This window comes from Typopeltis vanoorti, chromosome 1, assembly GCF_054136105.1.
Source record: "Typopeltis vanoorti isolate ZY-2024b chromosome 1, IOZ_Tvanoo_1.0, whole genome shotgun sequence".
Taxonomy (NCBI): domain Eukaryota; kingdom Metazoa; phylum Arthropoda; class Arachnida; order Uropygi; family Thelyphonidae; genus Typopeltis; species Typopeltis vanoorti.
In genome coordinates this window covers 173,478,883-173,501,836 of record NC_143549.1, presented here as the reverse complement: position 1 = coordinate 173,501,836, position 22,954 = coordinate 173,478,883, and the positions used below count along the sequence as shown (strand labels likewise).

Genomic DNA, 22,954 nt, shown 5'->3' with positions numbered 1-22,954 from the left:
TCTCATCCAAATGTTTGCAGCATTGCCTAAAGATATAGCTGAATTTATGGCATCATTCTTCACATCAAACTGCTACATAAAAGGAAGTAATCACCGTCTTTTCCTGGAACATTGCATTGCCTTGTAGTGTGCCACTATAGATATGTCAGAAGAATCTTGAACAACCTGAATATCAAAAAAGACTTCTAGTATTGATGGAATCCTGCCAGTTATAGTCCAGAGATGTATTCCTAAATTAACACCTGTTCTTTATCATCTATACTCTATATTATACTCAGCAAGCATCCATCTTACAGCATGGAAGCAAACAAACAGCTGTCAATTCCAAAAAGGGAATTTGATGGAATTTTTTTGTCAATTTCAAAAAAATTCCATCAATACCATCCAGCTATTGACCTGTTGCTCCTACTTCAGTATTTTCCAAAGTAATGAAGAATATCATTCATACTAGCATCTCGTGATTAGTTGACTTCTCCAATTTCTTTGATATCATGAGAACTGTTAACTAATTGTGACTACCAATATGAATTTTGCCAGTCAAGATCTACAGCAGATCTCCTGGCCTACATCACTCATCTCTGAGCACGGGTGAGGGAATCTGTGCTGTTGCTTAACATTTCTAAGGAATATAGGATTTAAAATGAAGGACTTCTCAGCAAAATTGCCATCTTATGGTCTGAGAGAACACTGGTTTCACTGGGTGGTGTTCTCTGTTCTCATTTTCCTGTTAATGCAAACGTTCCTCATGGTTTTGTTTCATCAATCCTCTTTCTTATATATTTATAAATGATCTGCTATCACTGACATCAAACCCTGTTAAAAGTTTTGCTGATACAGCACTCTCCATTCATTCTGCTCATAGACAATCCTCTCAGTGCTCAAACAACTGATGCATCAAGATAATGCCCTAAACACTGATCCCTACACCATTCTTCATTGGGGCAACAACAACCTTCAGTGTTTCACAAATGCAGTTTGCCTATTTTCCCACAAAAGAAGATCTTAGTTCTCTTCCAATTATCTTTGATAATACTCAATGTTGCAGTCAAGAGTAGATAGCTCTTCTTGGACTCTTATTCCAAGCTTTTGCTTAGTATCACTTCTGCAGTATTTTCAGCTCCCCTCATGAAATCTTTCCAGGTAACTTGGAATACTTTTCACTCAAGACTTTGCTTCTATCCTGTCCAGATGCTTCTTCTGTACAAATCTCAAATCTGCCCAACATTGGAATACTTGTCTCTCACATTTTGGCTGGTCCACCTAAGACCTCTCTGAAAATTCTTGATTCAGTCCAGAAGAGAGCAGTTCAGTTAATTAATGACCCCTCTCTTACTCTCTCTTCAGCCATTGTCTCATAGACAGTTTCTAGTTCTGCTGAACTAGAATTTACAGTACATGAGCAGTGGCTGCCTAACAGCTTTTTGCAGTTGAAGCACAGACTCACTGAACTTGTTGCTTTTTTTCCATCTACCTGAGTTCTATAGAACAAAGTCTTCCCCATGTAGTATTTCCCAATGACTACAATCTCCATAATTTTAAGAAGAATATCAACATATTGCTTTGCTCTTGACCCTAGCCATGACATGGCATTTATTTTCTATAGGTCTTGTGGCCCGTCATCTGTGACTTTGATATACACCTATCAATAATTTTCTGGGCACTTTAGCAATTTACAGTTGATACCAGAAGGTGAACCCTAATATCGAGTATGTCCACCTTTGGCTTTGATCACCTCCTGCACCCTTTGACGGAGGCTTTCCACCAATATGTGGCAGACATCTCCATTCCTCCATCAAAGCAGCACTGAGTTCAGTGACAGATTGAGGACCTGCTGCTCTGGACCTCAATCACTGCTTCCATTCGTCCCACAAGTGTTCAGTGGGATTAAGGTTAGGTCCCTGCACAGGTGAGGGCAGTTGGAATCAAATGGTATGAAGACATGGGTGTTAAACACCCATCTCTTCATACCATTCCATAACAGCTGCAGCTTTGTAGCATAGGCATTGTCATCTTCATAGTAACATGGGTCCGTTCCATAAAAACTCCACAGTGTAAGCAGCACCTGATTATCCAGAATACCAAGGTACTGAGCTGCCTTCATGGAACCACAGACAAAGACCAGTGGTCTCACTCCAAACCAACTAAATGTACCCCACACCATTACTCCTCCACCACCAAACTTTTAACACACTGTTGTAACAAGCATTCACCGTGCTGCCTCGACACCCACACTCTGCCATCAGACTGGAAATGGTGAACTTTGATTCATTGTTTCAGAGTACTGTTTTATCCTGGTCAATCCAGTTCCCATGCTCTTTGCACCAGGCTAGATGATGAGCTGCCAAGTTCATTGTTGTGATGTTCGGCTTCTATGCTGATGCTCTTCTGTGGAAACCCAGTAAATGGAGTTCTTTTTGTACAGTATTAGTGGTCACCATATTGTTACTGGCACTCATCATGGATGATCTGTGCCGATTGTAGCTGGTTTTTGTATACCACCCATTTTAACACCCTTCTATCCCTGTCAGTCATTTTCTATGACCACTCTGGGTGTTTTCCTGCAGTAGTGATATCAGATCATCTCCATTTGTTGATCACATTGCCACCCTTTGATTTTGGAGTTGAGTGGCAATGACATGTATCAACATGCCACAAATGTAACAACCCATGATGACATGTCTCTCGAAGTCACTGAGTTCATGTCATATTTCCACACCACCTATTCAACTGCTACAATGAAATACTGCTCCCTACTGTCTGTATACTAGTTTCTAGGTTATTAACAAACCTGGAATATTTCATAACTTCAAATAACAGGGGTGTTTGGACAAATATTGGTAGATAGTGTGTGTGTGTGTGTATATATATCATCATCATCATCATCATCATCAGATTCCTGCCATATACCCTCAAGGGGGTGTACAGGATATGATAGTACTACATGAAAAAATTACATCATTACTAACTTCCTATCTACAATTTTCCTCCAAATCAAATCAGTCTGTTACTTGTCAAGACTCCAACATTATCAGATCTTATATTTCTATCGTCTAAGGCACTTTGTACTGTATCAATCCACCTATATCTTGGTCTTCCTCTGGGTCGTTTTGCTGCCAACCTGGCAGAGAACACTTGTTTTGCTAATCTTTCCTCGCCCATTCTATTTAAGTGACCATACCACCTGAGATTAGCTCTGCTAACGCATTCCTGGATGCTGACAATGTCAAGTTCTTTCCTAATATCCTCGTTTTTAATATGATATTGCCATTGATGCCATCTGTTCACACCTAAAATTAATCTTTCTCAGGATTCTCATATCTGCGGTCTCTAGTCTTTGATCAAGTGTTTTACTTCTGACTCAGCTCTCAGATCCATAAGTTAAAACTGGTTTGAACACTATCTTGTATACAGCTAATTTAGTGTTCCGACTAATTTCTCTCTTATTCCATATGAATTTATTCAATTCATTTCCTACCATACCAGCTTTGCTGATTCTATTGTCTATTTCTATATTTAATTTACCATCTTCAGTAAAAATCGTGCCTAAGTAGCTGAAATGTTTTACTTGTTCCACAGGTTCTCCATTCGCAACACAGTTGACATTTTCAATGATTCTGCCTATTTTCATTGTCTTTGTCTTTTTATTGCTGACCTTCATACCATATCTCTTACAACAGTTATTCAATTTAGTCAGAGAATCTTGCAGACTTGTAGCGGATTTATTTAGAGGTATAACATCATCCGCATAAAGCAAAGAGCTGACATTAACATCTCTAATTTTGATATCATGTTTAATACCACTTTCCTTCATAATGAGATCCATATAGATAATGAATAACAGAGGGGATAATGTACATCCTTGTCTCACACCAGATTTAACATTAAACCATCTTCCTGTACTTCCTTCAATTCTAACTGCTGACTTACAACTCAAATAAAGACTAAGTATTGCTTGATATAATGCCCCAATGACACCATATAACTGCAGCGTATTGAATAGCTTCTCTTTTGGCACCTTGTCATATGCCTTTTCCAAATCGACAAAACTTAAATAGAGATCTTTGTTATATTCCTATGCTTTCTCGACTATTTGTCGTAAAGTGAAGATCTGATACTAACAGCCTCTATTTGGCTTGAATCCAGCTTGTTCTTCACCAAGCTTTTCTTCCACAATTTTTCTCAACCATTTCTCAAGTATACTTGCATAGATCTTGCCAGGAACACTCAGTAGGGAAATACCTCTGTAATTCTCACATGCAGTTTTATTTCCCTTTTTATATATGGGTACTATTAGAGCTCTACTCCAATTATCGGGAATTCGTTCCTCTGTCCAGGCTTTCTGAACTATGCAGTGCAGCCACTTTAAGACTTTTATACCACCATATTTCAGCATTTCTGGTCGAATATCATCTACTCCTGCTGCCTTTCCACATTTCAAGCCTTTGATTGCTTTTTCTACTTCAAGTATGGATATGTATTCCTGACTGCATGCCTGGTCAGTGTTTTTTACCACTGTGCTGTCATCACTGCTTGTTTCATTTAGCAGTTTTTCAAAGTAATTACTCCATACTTCAAGGATATCTTTTTCTCCAGTTTTTATGTCACCTTTATCATCTCTAACTCCTTTTACAGCAGTCTTTCCTCCATTCGTAAGCTTCTTCAACAACCTCCAGAATATTTTGCCACCTTCTTGATATTTATTTTCTATATTCTTGCCAAAGTCCTCCCATGACTTTTGTTTAGCTAGTTTTACACAGTGTTTAGCATTCTTGTATTTGTCTCTATATTCTCTAAGAGCACAAGCTGACTTATTTGACAGGAACTTTTGATATGCTTTCTTCTTTTCCTTCACTGGCTCTTTAACTTCTTGTGTCCACCAGGGAGTTCTGATTTTTTTATCCTTGCAGACAACCTCACCACATGCCTCTCTGGCAGAATCAATCAATATTTTCTTCAGAGTTTGCCACTGAATCTCCAAGGCTTGATTCCTGTTCTCAAACTCTTTCATTTTTTCTTCAATAATCTTTGTGTATTTTAGTCTACAGTTCACATCTGAGAGCTGCTCAACTTTTATTCGCTTTAAAACTTTCTTACATGTTATTCTTTTCAATATGAAATTCAATTTTATCCTGCTCAAGACTAAATAGTGATCGCTTTCAATTTCAAATCCTCTGTACACTCTGGTGTTCTGCACCAGGGAGAAAACATCACTATCAACAATAACATAGTCAATGAGACTTTCTTATTTCTAGCCTCTTCTCTCCATGTGAATTTGTGCACATTTTTATGTTGGAACATGGTGTTAGTAATAACCAGTCCATGTCCTGAGCAGAAATCCAACAGATATTTGTCATTATGATTAGCTTTGCTCTTTTCTCCAAATTTTCCCAAAATATTTCTGTATGTCTCACAATCATTTCCTACTCTGCTATTTAGATCCCCAACAAGGATCAACTTTTCATCTTTCATTGTGTCGGTTGCTTTTTCTAAAGCCTCAAAAAATTCTTCCACATCTACTTTAGTAGAACCTTCTGTGGGACCATAGGCACAAATAAGTCTCATTGTCCAGTTCCCCATTCTCATATTTGCCCACATTACTCTACTTGAGACTGACTGCCATTCAAGAAGATTAGTCTCGTGTTTTGTGTTGAATGCTATGGCTACTCCTTCTTTTCCTTGATTGTCATTGCCTGAATATAAAATTTTGTATTTATTGCTCAGAAAGATCTCACCAGTTTTATTCTTTTTTGTTTCAGTCACCCCTATTATGTCAATCTGGTACTTATCTAATTCCTCAGCTAGCTCTTTCTTTGCCATTGAGGCTTCTTACGTTGGTAGTACCGATCTTTAACTCTGGTGATGTTGAGTTGGGGTTTGTTTTCAGATTTGTTCCAGTAGCTGACTTTTCGCTGTTCGCCCTGGTTCCCTGGCGAAAACGACGGGGGCCTTGTTTAACCGGGCGACGCCCCAGCTGGCATGAAATTTTGTCATGTTGTACCATCATTTTTTTATTTTGGTTTAACCAATAAAAATACAATTTGGTCGGCTAAATCCCAAATTGCCAGCCCATCCTCGTTCGTTCAGTATCCAAGTAGATACCCAACATAGTGCACCACACACACACACACACACACACACACACACACACACACACACATATATATATATATATTGGCATATACATATTTATTCAGTAGATAATGTTATGAAAAAGTTAGTTTGAATGACTATAATGAATTGAATGACTTTTTAAGAATAAAAAGAATTTAGTTTAATGCTGAGATACTACTAGTTTCATTGAAACTAGTAGTATCTCATCCCATACATCCCATATAAACAACAGCCTTAGCTGCAATCTTTCTGACACTCACATTGCCACTGTCCAATACTGGCGCTGTCATGACAACTCCCGCATGTAGTGAACTTTAATTGGAATTCCAGCCTGCATTCCTGTTTTAAACTGTACTCGGTCTTTTATATTAGTTCTGTTGATCTAATTTTATTATGTCTCTGTTATTTTACATAATTCTTTGTCTTTTGAATTTTGTTCAATGAAACTAGTAGTATCTCAGCATTAAACTTTATTCTTTTTATTCTCGGTATTATAGTCATTCAAACTAATTTTTTCATATATATATATATAAGTCAATAACACACACACTCACACACATAGACAGAAAAAAAATTGTGTAAGCAATGCAGATGCATATTCCAATAAATGTTGGATTATTAGTGAGAATTCAAAGTTACTATTTTCCAGAATTCTGAAATTTTTAGACCATCATTCTGAGTGTGTTGATTTTGCTTCATAACTTTGTATAGCCTTTCAAATTTGAAAACACAAAACACTTTTGTGAATTTTTTTTTTTTTTTTTTTTTTTTTTGGTTTCTCATAGGATCCTGTGGCTAGTAGAAACCCCATGTTCTGCAAGATTAAGATTCTCAGCCTGGAGAAAATAAATGTAATCCTTATGTTCTGATTGCCAGATGTTTACAGTACAACAACCATTTTGGCTGGAATACAGACCTTGCAGGGACAAGGAATTTTCTGCACTCCTGGATGAGCCAAGCAAGGAAGTTGTCTTAAAGTTTGCCATTAGTTCAATGTAGGTTCGAGAAACTCTTGTTTACTGACATGGAAGTTGTTTGGAATTTAAATTTTTTAAAAACTTTTCATTGTATTCAGAAATGTATCTTATGTATGAAATAGAAATTCTCTTGGTATTGGATAATGAGCTCTTAATAGCAGAATAATTATTCAAGATATATTATAATTTAGATGGAAAGTATCTGTTGAGAATCATATTCTGTTCATGTTGAGAAGCTTGTAGTTCTAGTCTGAGAGGGTCCTCACAAGAGCAAATGACATGCTCCTGTGGTTATTTATGTCTTGTCAAAAATAAGAATCTTTGTTAAGACTTCACACATCACATCTTGCCCACATGGTAAGTTGTCAAGATCCTTAAAGCAACAGATGACATCTGCTCTACTGGCACTTTCAGACTAGATTGTAATTTCAGTCTGAAAGTGCCCATCACTAGACATACTATGGAAAGGTTTGGGAAAATGTGCACAGTTACCTTCCTTTAGTCTGTCTGATGCCCTCTCTTACTGGATAGTCAGCTTTCTCTCTGATCATTCGCTGCATGTCATGGTGGTTGGCATCCTCTCTTCTCTGCTCCTCCTTTCTAGCTTTGCCACCAATGCAGGAGAGCTTCAGGGCTCTGTTATATAACCTGTCCTCCTTCTCTTATACATAAATGATCTATTATCAATCACTACAAATCCTAGCATATAGATGATAGCACCCTTTGACAAACCATGTACTTTCCAGACATCCCCTACATCAATATCATCTGCAACAAGTTCCTTAAACACTGATCTCCATACTATCACCTGGTTACCTTTAATGCTGCCAAAATGCAGTCCTGCCTTTTCTCTCACAAATGGGATCTCAGCTCACCATCACTTATACTCAGTAATACACACATCACCAGACAGGATGAGCTGTCTTTCCTTGAACCAACATTTACTTTCAACCTCTCCTAGCACAAATACATCACATCAGTAGCTTCCTCAGCATCTAAAAAATTAGACATGCTTTTCTGCTTGAGAAACTATTTTACTCCCACCCAGCTAGCATATATAATTCCCAAATCTGCCATTCCTTACAATACTGTTCACACATTTGGGGGTGGTTCCCCTAAAATCTCTTTAAAAATTCTTGATGCTGTCCAGAGGAGAGCAATTTGGCTCATAGAAATACCCTTCCCTCACAGGCTCACTTCATCTTCTACTTCATCGATGCAATGTTTCAGCTCTGGGCCCCCTTCTTCAAGTACTTTGATGGCTACTGCTCTAGTGAATTAGCAAACATCATTCCTTTACTTGCTGTTGAGCCTGTTAAAATAAAACAAAAGGAGCAGTAATACAACATCCCTTTTTAGTACAACTGCAAGCACATTGAACCAGCTCTTTCTTTTTGTTTTTTCTTTTCTGTCCTCTCTAACAGCCTTCCTCATAATGTGTTTCCCAACAACTTCAACCTTCAGCTCTTTAAAAAAAATGTCGCCTTCACACATGGCACTGATGTGCTATAGGTTCTTGTACCTCTCGTGTATGTGGAATAAATATTATATATATATATATATATATATATATACATATATATATATATACATATGATATAACTGATTGACTCGGCTGAGAGATATATTTTTGAAACAGATTAAATGACTAAGCCAAGAGATAAAAAATAGAAACACTGTTTTATGTTCAATAAACTGCACAACTAGTTTCGTCTTCTTAGAAGACATCTTTGTGTGTTCATAACATGAGGGAAATACCAACAAACATTGCAAGAGAAAAACATCTATATGTGTGTGTGTGTGTGTGTGTGTGTGTGTGTGTGTGTATTCATGAGCATTGACTCGGTTACTTTGATACATTTAGAAAGATATTTAATGATTAAAAACCGAGAATTAATAGCTTTAATGATAAAAAACAAACTAGTTTGGGCTTTTAAGCCTTCATCAGGTTTTTTTTAGGCAGAGGAAACAATAATAAAAACTGAAGATTCTAAAAAACTGAGAAGCACAGATAAATTGCAATACATAATTGAAATAAAAAATGTTGTATTAACATTCATGTTGTTCTTTTTTATGTGCTATTGTTTGTTGTATGCATGGTAGCAGACTCTCGAGAACGCCAGTATTGAATAACAGCAGTATGGCTATCAGGGATGTTATAGCTTAAATTGTTGTTTAAATGTTCAGGATTAAGGACGATCTCTCCGGATTCCACTATCTTTCTTTCAAATTCATCATGGCAGCGGAAAATGTTTTCAGATCTATCCCAGGAAAATTGAGTGACCTTGAAAATTATCAATGAGGATTGTTAGAGAAGAGAATATGGCTGGATAAGGCACTGACATGTGATCTTTTATAGGAGATGTCTCTTTTATGTTCCTCCATACAAAGTTCAATAGACTTATTAATTTGACCGTAATAAGGAACATTACAGTCAAACCATAGTTTGTATATGCCAGGATTTCAGATTGTGATGCTTAGGCTTAGGATGGCTTATAAGAGATCAGGTTTTTGGAAGTGTAGTGAACAATGTCCTGATGTTGTACTTCTTAAGGACTTTAGCCATTTTTTGGGAGACCGAACTGATGTATAGGATTGAGATGCTACTTTAAAATTGGTAGTCTCTGTATTGCGGTGTCTAGGAGGATCTATAAGAAATTTCTTAATTTTTTTTTTATAATATCCATTCTGTTTAAAGACGTGAGAGGTGATTAATTTTTTTTTGAAGTTCATCTGGATCGTTTAAAAGAGAGCATGCTCTGTGTCCCAAGGTGGATATAGTTCTGAGTTTTTGTGGTGTAAAATGATGAGAAAGATTGTAAAGATATTTATTAGTATGCGTTGGTTTTCTGTACATAGAAATTCTAAATTTTCCAGAGCAGTGTGAGAGTTTTATATCCAGGAATGGCAGGGAGTTTTCTTGTTCTAGTTCGGCTGTGAATTTTATATTTGGATGTTGGTTATTGAGATGATGAAGAAAATCCATGAGAGAGTTTTTGCCATGACTCCATATAATAAAAATGTCATCTACATAATGCTTCCAAACCTTTGGTTTAAATGAAAAGGACAATATAGCTCTTGTTTTGAAGTCCTCAAGGTAAATATTCACCGGAATAGAGGATAAAGGGTTCCCCATCGCCAAGCCCTGGTTCTGTTTATAGATGGTTTCTTGATATCGGAAGTAGCCAGATTGAACGCAATGCTTTAATAAAGCAAACATTTTTTTGGATAATTTATCCTTTAGTAAAATTAATACTTCTTCAGTTGGTACGTTTGTAAATAATGAAATAATATCTAAACTGGCTATAATATCATTCTCGTTGATGGATATATCTTTTATATGTGATACATAGTCTATGGTGTTGTTGATGAACGATGAAGACTTATTAGAGAAAGACTTGAGATATTTTGCAAGATGTTTTGAAAGCTTATAGGCTGGAGAGTCAATACCCTCCACAATTGGGTGAAGAGGAATATATTCTTTATGTATCTTCGGGACTCCATAAATACGTGGTATAAGTGGATGTAACAATTTACTACAGAATCACAGAATACAAGTGATCTATAGTAAATTGTTAGTACGGTTCTGTAGTTCATGTGTTGGATCTTCCTGTAATATTGAATATGTGTCATTTTCAAGTAGCTGAAGCATCTTACTATGGTATTCTTCAGAATTGAGGATAACTGTGGCATTTCCTTTTTCTGCCGATAAAATTATTATATTTCTGTTCTTTTTCATATTTCTAATAGCTTGTCATTCAGCTGAAGAAATGTTATCTGTTTGAGGTTTTGCATTATTAATAATAAAAATGGATTCAGTATGTAGAATATATTCAGTATGTAGAAGTCTAGCTGACCCTGCACTATGTGCAGGGTCAGCTAGACTTGCAACACTTGCAGGCGCAAACTTAACTTGTTTGTCTGTTTGCTTACTTGGGAAATGGATTAAAACCAGGTTTATATTTAAAATAGCTTGGTATCCTTAACATATATATATACATACATATATGTATGTATGTACGCACACATATGCACACCTATATATATATATATTCCCCCCCCCTAACAGTTCATCATCCAATACCAAGAGAATTTCCATTCCTTACGTAAAAGACATTTCTGAATGCACTAAAAGGTTTTTAAAAAAAATTTGAGTTCTAGCCATCTTTCAAACCAGCAAACAAGATTTCCTCAATTCTGCCTTCTACTAAAGACAAACTTCCTCACTTGGTTCATTCAGGAATATACCAGATTCTTTGTTCCTGCTACTTTGCCATTTTGGGCAGACTGGTTAGACCATAAACATCAGGTAATCAGAACATATGGATTATATTTGTTATCTCCAGGCTGAGAAATCTGGTATCAAAGAACATAGAGATTCTACTAGCAATAGAATTCAATGCAACAACACAAAAATTCTATTCTTCACAAAAGTATTTCCAAGTTTGAAAGACTCTATAAAGAATGCTATGAAGCAAAGCCAACACAATGTATATATATATATATATATATATATATATGATCACCACACACATATATATATATATATATCTTTATATATATACTCTAATATATAGATAGATGATATGTATAGATATAGTTATTATGTGTATGCTTATTTTATACATATATTTAAATATATATTTATAATTTAGATATTTATATACATACATACATACATGTATTCTTAGGTTGGTTTATTCATCATGGCTTTGTTAAAGGTTGGTCTTGCTCATCCTTTGGCAACTGTTCATGTTCTCTGATGGTGTAATGGCAGAGTTTGATAAAGGGAATGGATTTACCACAATATTTTGAATTTTGTCAAGGCATTTAATAAAATTCCATACAGGAGGTTACGATACAAACTCAAAGAATTAGATATTTAAAAAAGGTTTTTTACATGGATAGGAAAGTGAGTAAGTGACAGGGTACATAAGCCATTGTTGGTTAATTTGTATATTAATGATATTGAAGATTGCCTAGAAATACTGATTAATTTTCTGATGTTGCATAGTTTGGGAGAGGGACAAGGGATATAGTTGATGCAAATTTGGTTGTATGCAACCAAAAAACAGACCATTTCAACATGCCTTAGAGATAGACCACTTCATCAGATGGAAGAAAGCAGGTAGAAAGCTACTTCAAAATCCAAGTTTAAATCAGACTCTTTCTGGAAGCAGCACAAGTTTTACAGAATCTGGCTAACTGTAATAGAACTGATGGTATGATCTTACATAAATTTTGGCACATTGCCCTGTCTACCCATCAACAGTAACAACAGAATCACCACACAGAGTGCCACTGTCACCCTCCATGCACATGACTCTCCAGCTGATTCATAACATATGCAGTCAACGTATAGCTGGTATGAATGTGTTAGTTTTCTGGTATTTGTCTTCCAGTCTTTTCTTTAAGTTTCCAATTTTCTAATTAGTTTAGAAAGTAGATGAGAAAATCTTTTATAAAAAATTTAATTAAAAAGAAAAAATATATATATATATATCACTCCATTTATTCAGAATGAAAAATTTAACCCTTTTTTTTTTCTTTATTTTTAAAGGTGTTTTTTCTCAGTTCTGCTCATTTTGGTTATATTAGGAACCACTCTTGATGTATATTACAAATATTATGCAAAACAAAGAAGCACTTTCCAAAATTCTGCTAATCTGAACACAAAGGAAATGATTTTAGGTAGGTAATATACACTGAACTTAATAAATTGCATTATAAATTATTATATTTAAAGTGCTTTGTACAGCCTAGCCAAAAAATACAAGCTCCTCTCATGAAACTGTTTCAGACAAAATCTATGCATGTTAAAGGAGGCTAGATGATCATACTATCATTCTTTAATACTTTCTTTGTAAGCAAAAATCAGTACCATCCCAAGAGGGACCAAATGTTTAATATCCGATAAATAATAATACAATGAAATTTAAGATAGAAATTTTTACAATTTCTACAACTTTGGCATGGATAATTCAACATTTTGATTCAGTATTATAGATATGGTCTTGGTGTTATATTATAGATATGGCCAGTTTGATCAAAATAAGAAACATTACACTCATATTATGGCTGATACACAACAGCAGCTTAAAAATAAGAGGTATTTGTTATTTGTTTGTGGTAGGTAAGGAACTGGAAAGTTGGCTGTATAATTTAAATATAGTTAAATATAGTGCCAAACTGGTCTTTGTCAGCATCCTGGTGATCATTCAGAAATACCATCTTGAGAGAATTTTTTAGAGGGTGAAGAAAATGTGAAAGATGTATGTGTGGATTTGACCTTGGGCAGTGTGGCAGAGGAGGATTATTTTATCCTCCTTTGCCATGATTGTATATGTGAATGTCAGTTGAAAGCTGGATGTTTGGAGAGAGAAAGAGAACTGGAAAAAGGAGATGAAAGGAAATAAAACTGAGTTGGCGAGGGTGAATGAAGAGATTAGGAGGCAGGTAGAGATTGGCTGATGTTAGAAGAACAAGAGTAGGTGTGAAAAAAGAGCATGAGAGAGCAAGTGAGAGAGAGAGAGAGAGAAATGGCAAGTGAATGGGAGAGAGACAAGGGAAGAGAAGAAAGTCAAGGCAGAGAGAGAGAGAGATGAAAGGAAGGTGGAAAAGTGGGAGAGGATGGAGAGGGAAATTGATAGCAGAAAGAGTCAGAGATGCCAGTGAATGAATCTGCATCAAGTACGATGCAGATTCATTCATCCTTCAGAGAAATTTCATTCAGAGAAAGAAAGAGTGGACATAAGAATTAGTGGTAGTTGTGAGTATGAATGACTTAGTGAAAAAAGTGTTATTGATAGAGACTGGTAAGTTGTCGCAGGAAGTAAAGGATTAATAGTTTTGTTGGGAAAGTCATTATTGTTTTTGCTCAGATATGAATATAGTGATTTGAGAAGGAGAGTGCAGAGATAATGAATACCAGGATAGCTTAGTTAGGTGAAGCATTTTTTTTGGGAGGGGGGTTAGTTTATGAACACCAGGATAGCTTAGTTAGGTGAAGCATTTGGGGGGGGGGGTTAGTTTGAGACTCTTTGGAGTGAATTTGAAGGAAAGTTGGAATGGTTTAAAGATAATGGAATGCATTTGAATGGGTTTTGTGTTGGGGATTTAGAAAGATTATTATTTTCTGAAAAGGCACAGAATCAAGAAGTTAATGTGGCTGATGATCAAAGGGTACCTGAGAAGCAGGATACCACAGTTAAACAGTTGTATGACAGGAGGAAGATTGATACGAGGTTGAAGATGCGGTTGCAGAAGCACAAGGTGATGGAATGCATAAAAGTGAAGATGAGGCAGATATAAATGGCAATCAGAGTCAGGATCAGGAAATAAGAGTGGTCAGACCAGAGAGAGAGAGAGAGAGAGAGAGAGAGAGCGGTGTGGTATAGTGGCTAGAATAGAGAATGTTGGTGCTGGCAGAATGGCCTCAAAGACCTAGGAATTATGTTTGTACACAAATGTAAGGAGTATTCGAAACAAGAGTACTGAATCAATGTGCAACAAACTCAGCTCTCTTGTTTCGAATACTCCTTACATTTGTGTACAAACATAATTCCTAGGTCTTTGAGGCAATTCCCAAAGATAATTGGTATAAGTGAAATTTGATTGTCTGAGGATGATGTGATGTCGGGAATAGAAATGGATTGATATATAATTTTCCAGAAGAATAGGAAGGTGAAATGATTGAGGAGGGGAGGAGACTGTTAATGATTTCAGAAAATTGTGTCCATAAAATGTGGAAGTTGATAGTACATGTGCAGATTTTGAATCTGTTTGGTGTGGAGTTGTAATTAACAGCTTACTATACCTGATAGGATGCTGTTATAGGCCAGGGCATGCAGAGAATACTGATTGCGAAACATTTAGACAAATTAGTTGGGCATGTAAAAAAAAAAAAGGTGATACTTAATAGGAAACATTAATTACAGGAATATTAAATGAAAGGAGAAGATAGTGAATGGGAACAAGGAGTTTGTTGAATTTCTGAGAGATAAATGTCTTAAGCAGCATGTGACTGAAACAATTAGAGGCTTTAATGTTTTGATTTTGGTGATAACTTAACAAGATGTAGTTGTTAATAAGGTGTTGACACTGCTGCTGGTTAGTGAGAGCGATCATGAGGTACTTATTTGGGAAGTGGTGGAACAAGAAAAAGTTACTGCTGAAAAGGGATATATGTGAAATTATAAAATGGGTGACTATGGGAAGCTCTGTAGTCAACTAACCACAATACTTTGGGTAGATAAGCTATAAGTGGCGGCTCATACATAAGCACTACGACACGGCAGCATTCCCAAGGAAAAAATGAAAAAAATTAAATTTTGTTTGTGTTTATAAATAATAACAATACTTACAACATTATATAAATGCAGTACAACATGTTAAATGTTACAGCTTATGTTTCAACATTGATTGAATAGTTAATGATTGGAATTGTTCGATTAATGCTTTAGATTGCGAAACAAATGCACTGCGATCTAACACAGTGTCGGAATTATCACGTTCAGCCAATTGCAGTTCGACTCACCGATATTCGTTTGCGCTTGTCATTGCACATAACATGAATCCAACGCTGCTCGTTTGAGCAATGTCACTCACATAAATTGTATGCTTGCACACGTTATTTCTGTGAGATACGAAACTTTTATTATTGGTGCATGTTCATGGTGAGGGTCAACTATTTTTTGTAAATCTTATTTTATTCTGTTAAAATAACATATAATTATTTATTTATTATAAATACAAGGCTGAATTATGACGAGTGTCACTGTCGAAAATATGAGAAGAATTATATTTTTTCAATTATTGTTACACGAAACAAATGATCTAAAACAATGTCAGAATTATTGCATTCAGTCAATTGCAGCTAGACTCGCCGATTGCATGTAACAAGTGAATCCGACACTGCTCAAACGAGCAGCATCACTCACATAAATTATATGCAGCGTGCGTTATTTCTGTGGAAATAACGAAACTTTTATTATTCGTGTTTGTTCGTGGTGAGGGTGAAATATTTTAATAAAGCAATTTTTTAAAAATTGCTTTATTAATATTTTTATTAATAAATTTTATTAATAAATTAATAAATTTATTAATAAAAATTTATTAATAAATTGGTTACTGATTAGGAAAAACAGATTTTTTTATTTTATTTTGTATATGCAGCACCCCCACTTAAAATTTTCACCAGCCACCACTGTAAGCTATGCAGAAAAGAAAAAGATTTTGACAGTGCATTGAAATTTATAAAGGTAGTATCTGACACAAATAGTATATAACTGCATATCATAGCAAATAAATAAAGCAGGAGTGAAATGGATAAACAGTGAAATCAAGCAAGCTTTATGTGAAAAGAAAATGTTATAGAGGAGATACAAGACAGTTGGTGGTGATCATAAAGAGTCTAAAGTGCAGTCTAGGAAGGTGATGATTATGGTAAAGAAAGAAAAGGTGCAGTATGAGAAGAGATTGGCTGGTCAAGTCAAGGTTAATTCAAGGGAATTCTGCTATATGGCATGCAAGAGGAAGAATAACTATGGCAGGTTGATACTGGTGGATAGTCATGGCAGCAGAAGTTATAGAGAAATTATTGATCGAGCACTTTATCAACATATATCATACTGGTGTAAATGATGCCATGCAATATATAGAAGGGAGGCAAATATTAGGAGAATTGGAAGTGAAAGAATCAGAGGTGTATTAGATGTTATTATTATTATCCCAAGACCCATGGAGTCAAGACTCATCTAGAAGGTCCTTTTGTCATACACACAGCTCATCATGCCATGCCTTAAACACACTCAAATTCTCTGCAGACACCACACTCTCATGCAAGGCATTCCAATCTGCATGCAAAAAATCTGCTTCTCACTCCCCTGCTCATACCCTCCTTATACAGCTTCCAGGGACGATCTCTTGCTCTCCCTGATCTCCACCATTTTCTGCAAAACCTATTCAACATTGATCGTATAATAATCCCCTTACTCACTTGTAGGTCTCTATCATATCACTCCTCTTCCTCCTATTCACTAGATTTTGTAACTTGCATCTTCTCAATCTTTCAACATATTTGACATTCCAGAGATCAGAAACTACCTTGGTCAGTCGCCTCTGGACCCTTTCCAACATCTCTTCATCCTTTTGAAAACCAGGTGACTAAATTTGGAACAGTGGTCCATGTGTGGCCTAATCAAAGTTATACAATGGAACAAGAATCTCCTTACTTCTACAAGTCAGTGTCCTCATTCCCAGAATTCTTTGTGTTGCCCTCACAATTTTGGCAATGCATCCCCTAAATTTCAGATCCTTATTAACTATCACCCCAAGATCTCTTATTTCCTCCACCTCCGACAATATATTCCCACCAAGCATAAATTCTACATCCTATCTTTGTTTCCCAAATTTTAAAACCTTACATTTTGCAACATTGAACTTGCATCCCTTTCCATGCCCATTTATTCAAGTCTTCTTGTAATGCCACAGCATCTTCTCTACTCTTTATAGTTCATTGCAACTTTGCATCATCTGCAAAACAACTGAATATCTCCATCCAAATATTGCCAATATCATTAACATGGAAGTTAAACAGCAATGGCCCTAAAACAGATCCCTAAGACACACCACTAGTGACTTTCCTCTTCCTGGCTATTGCTCCCCCATACACAACTTGTTGATACCTATCAGATAGCCAGTCTCTGATCCAATGCACTAATCTAATATCCATCCTCATCCACTCTAGTTTGACTATCAACTTATCATGTGGTACTCTATCAAAAGCCTTTGCGAAATCTAAGTATACTACTGTGTATCCCTCTCAACTGTTCAAGGAAGCATCACCTTATTGTAATAAGTAAGTAGATCACTAAAACATGACCTCCCTTTAGCAAATTTATATGTCCATCAAAGATAATACCATTGTTGTCAACCCAATTCTGGATCCTAGTTCTCACTAGCTTCTTCAACAACTCATCCACAACACTTGGCACACACATAGATAGGCCTATAATTTGATGCCTGATTTCTATCACCTCTCTTATGAAGTGGTGCAATCTTGCCCTCCTTCCACTCCTTTGGAACTTGACTTAGTGCAAGACTCATATTAAAAAATATATCAAAGCAGATGTCAACTTCTGGCATATTCCTTCAGAATATGTTGTGATATATTATCAAGTCCCACAGCCTTATCAACATCAAGTTTGCTTGATGTTAATCAAGGTTCAAAAATAATCTTTTGAAAGAAGGCAAAATAGTATCACTCTACAAGCATAGGTCTAGGACAGAAGTTTCCAGTTATAGACCAGTCAGTATAACTGCAGTTCTAGTCAAGGTGTTGAAGAGATTGGTTAGGTATATAATATAAGATTGAATTGATGGACATAGTATTTTTTATGCTGATCGGTATGGATTTGTAAAGAGTAGGTCTTGTTTTAGCAATTTACTTGCATTTTATGATAAGGTAACAAGTGTGTTAGATAAGGGAGGATCATATATAGTGATATTCTTGAACTTTGCAAAAGTGCATGATAGATTGCCACATGATGGGTAATACCATAGATGGATCAGAGATTGACTCTCTGAATGATACCAGCAGGTTGTGTATGATGGAGCAGTGTCTCAAAAAAAAAAAAGAAAAAAGAGGGAAACCAGTGGCATGCCTTGCCATTCTGTTCTTGGGTCTCTGCTATTTAACTTGTTTGTAAATGATATATCTTGTGGAGTGGCTGGGGATCTTCAGTTGTTTGCTGGTGATGCAAACTTGGGAGAATTATTAAGTAGTACTGCTTATGTTAATGCTCTTCATTAAGATTTGAATAGACTTTTGACTTGCACAAAGGTGTGGGATTGTAGTTTTAATATTTGGAGTTCAGAAATATAAGATAGTGTACTATATTGACAGTGCTGTACTGCAGGAAGTGGTTGAGATTTGGGAGTGATGCTTGACCATAGACTGATGTTTAGATTCTAGGGCATATTGCAACTGCACATCATAGTGCTGCTACAATAACAAGTACTCTAACATGTAGGGATAAGAAGGTGGTTGTGCCTGTGTATAAAACAATGGTCAGATTAAACTTTGATTATTGTGCTGAAATTTGTTAACTTGGACTTCATTGTGATGTAGAAGCATTGAAGATGGTCCAGAGATGTATGTCGAAGACAATAATTTGGAATGCTGGCTGTGGGGAGTGAGGTTGAAGAAATGTGGACTTCAGAGTTTGGTGGAATAGGAGGTGATTATAAAAAGAATAGTAGAAGGCTAGAGAGGAAGAACTAAGAGTGCCACCTCTGGAAATTATGTAAGAGTGTGGTGAAGGGGGGAGTGAGAATAGTCAATGAGGGGAATACATTACCAGCATATGTTGTTAATGCAGGCTGTGTTAAGGAGTTTAATATTCAGTATGACACATATGATATCAGTTGAATTAACCTTTCATGATGAGTCTGGTGACTCCATGCAGTAGTAGTAGTAGTAGTAGTAATAATAATAATAATAATAATAATAATAATAATAATTCCATTCAAAACTTCTAAATGATTTTCATGAAGAAAAAATATTCTTTGTTTGAAAATACATAGAAGCTAACAAAGTTATGTTTGCTTGTCATTTAGCTAAATTATCAGACTCCTTACTTACTTTTTCCATTGACAAAAACTTGGAAAAAGTTGCTCATGTTAATAGTCCTAGAGATAATCTTGGTGCTTTGAATGGTATCCGATGTCTCAGTATGATATGGATTATCCTTGCTCATAATTATGGCTTCAGACAGCGACAAGGTTTAGGTGAGTAAATGTGAATTCAGAGTTAACTAAATTCAGAAAAGTTTTTTTAATAATCATTAACTAGTCTGTCTATTATCAGAAGTTTGTTAAAACAGAAGGAAATGACATTTTCTATGACTATTTTAATTTACATTTGCATAAGCTCAAAATATTTTTCTTGAAAATTGAAAAATACCTACTTTGTTAATTGAATTTTCCTATGCACCAAGAAACAGCCTGATTAGCTGTTATTTGAAGCATATTAAGGAAGTGTGTTTGAAGTGTGATGACCTACTGGAGTGTTTCAAAAATAAAAACAGAATTACAAGAAGTAATCAGAAAATAGATGTGAGTGCTGATGATAATATTAGAAATCAGTGAATATTAGTGGAAGAGCTTACACAAGAGTTGACAAAAATAAAGATTGAAGTTAAACATATTGAAGAGGAAATTGAACATCTAAAGAAGTTATTGACTAGTGTGAATAAAAAGGAAGTTAATAAGAACTAGTAGGTATCAAAGGATGGTAGGTTGATAAGTGTTATTGTATAGAGATTTAATCATTCAAGGTGTGATGAATAAATGTCTTCCAGGTGGTACATTGAAACAAATATCTGATTCGATACAAAATTAATAATGGAAAACTCACTTACAAAGATTATTTAATAGTATAATTTTTGCCTGTGTGTCACAGGCATCTTCAGTACATTTTGAAGTCAAATTAAACAATAACTGACAATTCCAAAAAGCACCACCTAAGTAGCTGGTGTAAGATAGCTAAAAAGGTCAATAAATTTCCTAACAAAAAAAAAAAAAATTTATACAATAAAAAGTTAGGAAAGATTAGCTGATTTATAAAGTACTATCTCCCATAAAGGGAGATAGTACTTTATAAATCAGTTTATAAAAGGGAGTTTTCCACTATTAATTTTGTATCGATTTGGTTGGTGAGAGTAGCTAAAGAGAGGTATGAACAGCAGTTAGCTAATGAAGCTAAAAAGAATCCTAGGGAGTTCTTTCGATATGTAGCCAGCAAAAGAAAGAATGATTATGGAAGGATGACATTGATTGGAGGAAATGGTATAAAGACAGCTGTTGCAGAATGTGTGGTGGAGATACTTAATGAGCAGTTCATAAAGATCTTTCAATCTTGTGAATGTGACTTCATGGAGAGATTAAGAGCAGTTGATGATGGGGAGGAGAGACTGACTGTAAGTGAGCAAGAGGTGTTTGGGGAGTTGAGTAAACTAGATGTAAATAAGGCTGTGGGACTTGATAATATATCACCGCGTATTCTGAAGGAATGTGCCAGAGAGTTGACACCTGCCTTGACATATTTTTTTAATACGAGTCTTGCACTTGGTCAAGTCCCTAAAGAGTGGAAGGAGGGCAAGATTGTGCCACTTCATAAAGGAGGTGATCGAACTCAAGCATCAAACTATAGGCCTATCTGTGTGTCAGGTGTTGTGGTTAAGTTGTTGGAGAAGCTTGTGAGAACTAGGATCCAGAGTTGGGTTGACAACAATGGTATAATCTTTGATGGACAGCATGGATTTGCTAAAGGGAGGTCGTGTTTTAGTAATCTACTTACTTATTACAATAAAGTGACTGCTTCCTTGGACAGAGGAGAAGGATACACAGTAATATACTTGGATTTCGCAAAAGCTTTTGATAGAGTGCCTCATGATAAGTTGACAGTCAAACTAGAGCAGATGGGGTTGGATATTAGATTAGTGCATTGGATTGGAGACTGGCTATCTGATAGGTATCAACAAGTTGTGTATGGGGGTGCAATATCCAGAAAAAGGAAAGTTACTAGTGGTGTCCTCAAGGGTCTGTTTTAGGGCCATTGCTGTTTAACTTGTATATTAATGATATTGGCGAAGATTTGGATGGAGATATTCAGTTGTTTGCAGATGATGCAAAGTTGGGAAGAACCATAAAGAGTAGTGAAGATGTTGTGGCCTTGCAAGAAGACTTGAATAAATTGAGTGATTGGGCAAGCAAATGGGGGTGTGAGTTCAATGTTGCAAAATGTAAGGTTTTAAAATTTGGAAAACAAAGATGGGATGCAGAATTTATGCTTGGTAAGAATATATTGTTGGAAGTAGAGGAAATAAGAGATCTGGGAGTGATAGTGGATAAGGATCTAAAATTTAGGGGTCACATCGCCAAAATTGTGAAGACAACACAAAGACTTCTGGGAATGATGAGGAGGACACTGACGTGTAGAAGTAGGGAGATTCTTGTTCCATTGTATAAGGCTTTGATTAGGCCACACATGGACTATTGTGCCCAGATTTGGTCACCTGGTTTTCAGAAGGATGAGGAGATGTTGGAAAGGGTCCAAAGGCGACTGACTAAGGTAGTTTCTGACCTCTGGAATGTCGAGTATGAGGAAAGATTGAAAAGATGTAATTTGCAGAGACTAGTGGAGAGAAGGAAGAGGGGAGATATGATAGAGACCTACAAGTTGGTAAGGGGTTGCTATAGGATCAATGGTGGAGAAGTTCTACAGCGAATAGTGGGAGATCAGGGGAGAACCAGAGGTCATCCCTGGAAACTGTATAAAGAGGGTGTGAGTAGGGGAGTGAGAGGCAGGTTTTTTTCGTGCAGAGTTGTGAATGATTGGAATGCCTTGCCTGAGAGTGTGGTGTCTGCAAGGAGTCTGAATGTGTTTAAGACCCGGTATGATGAGATGTGTGTGAGATAAAAGGACCTCCTAGATGAGTCTTTGACTCCATGAGGTCTTGTTTAATAATAATAATAATAATAATAATAATGTCTACTCACGGTATCCTCTTTTAAAAAAAATATCAGATTCTTTGCATAGAAGGAAGCAAGGAATGAGCATCAGAATTAGTGGTGGATACAAATGATTTGGATTGTGGGACAAAGGAATGTAGAAAGGGATTTGAAGATGTTATTGCAGGAAGTGAAGAATAACAGTCTAATGGGAAAGTGTAACATTAGCATGTGACCAAGATATAATAATAGTCAGTTGAGAAGGAGAGCAATGATACTGAATGACAAGGATGAATTGTATCTGGCAAAGAGTGTGCAATTTATGAATGTATGGAGTGAATTTGAAGGGAAGT

General features: G+C 36.0%; 1 protein-coding gene across 1 annotated transcript in view; it reads left to right on the top strand.

The window, feature by feature from the left end:
• LOC150110650 (nose resistant to fluoxetine protein 6-like) overlaps positions 1-19,885 on the top strand; it is a 137,636-nt gene extending 117,751 nt beyond the window's left edge. Inside the window, exons 5-6 of the mRNA XM_090403925.1 lie at positions 12,649-12,779; positions 19,707-19,885. Coding sequence (XP_090260051.1) covers positions 12,649-12,779; positions 19,707-19,885 — 310 coding nt within the window. The remainder of the gene's footprint in view (positions 1-12,648; positions 12,780-19,706) is intronic.
• The last annotated feature ends 3,069 nt before the right edge of the window (positions 19,886-22,954 follow it).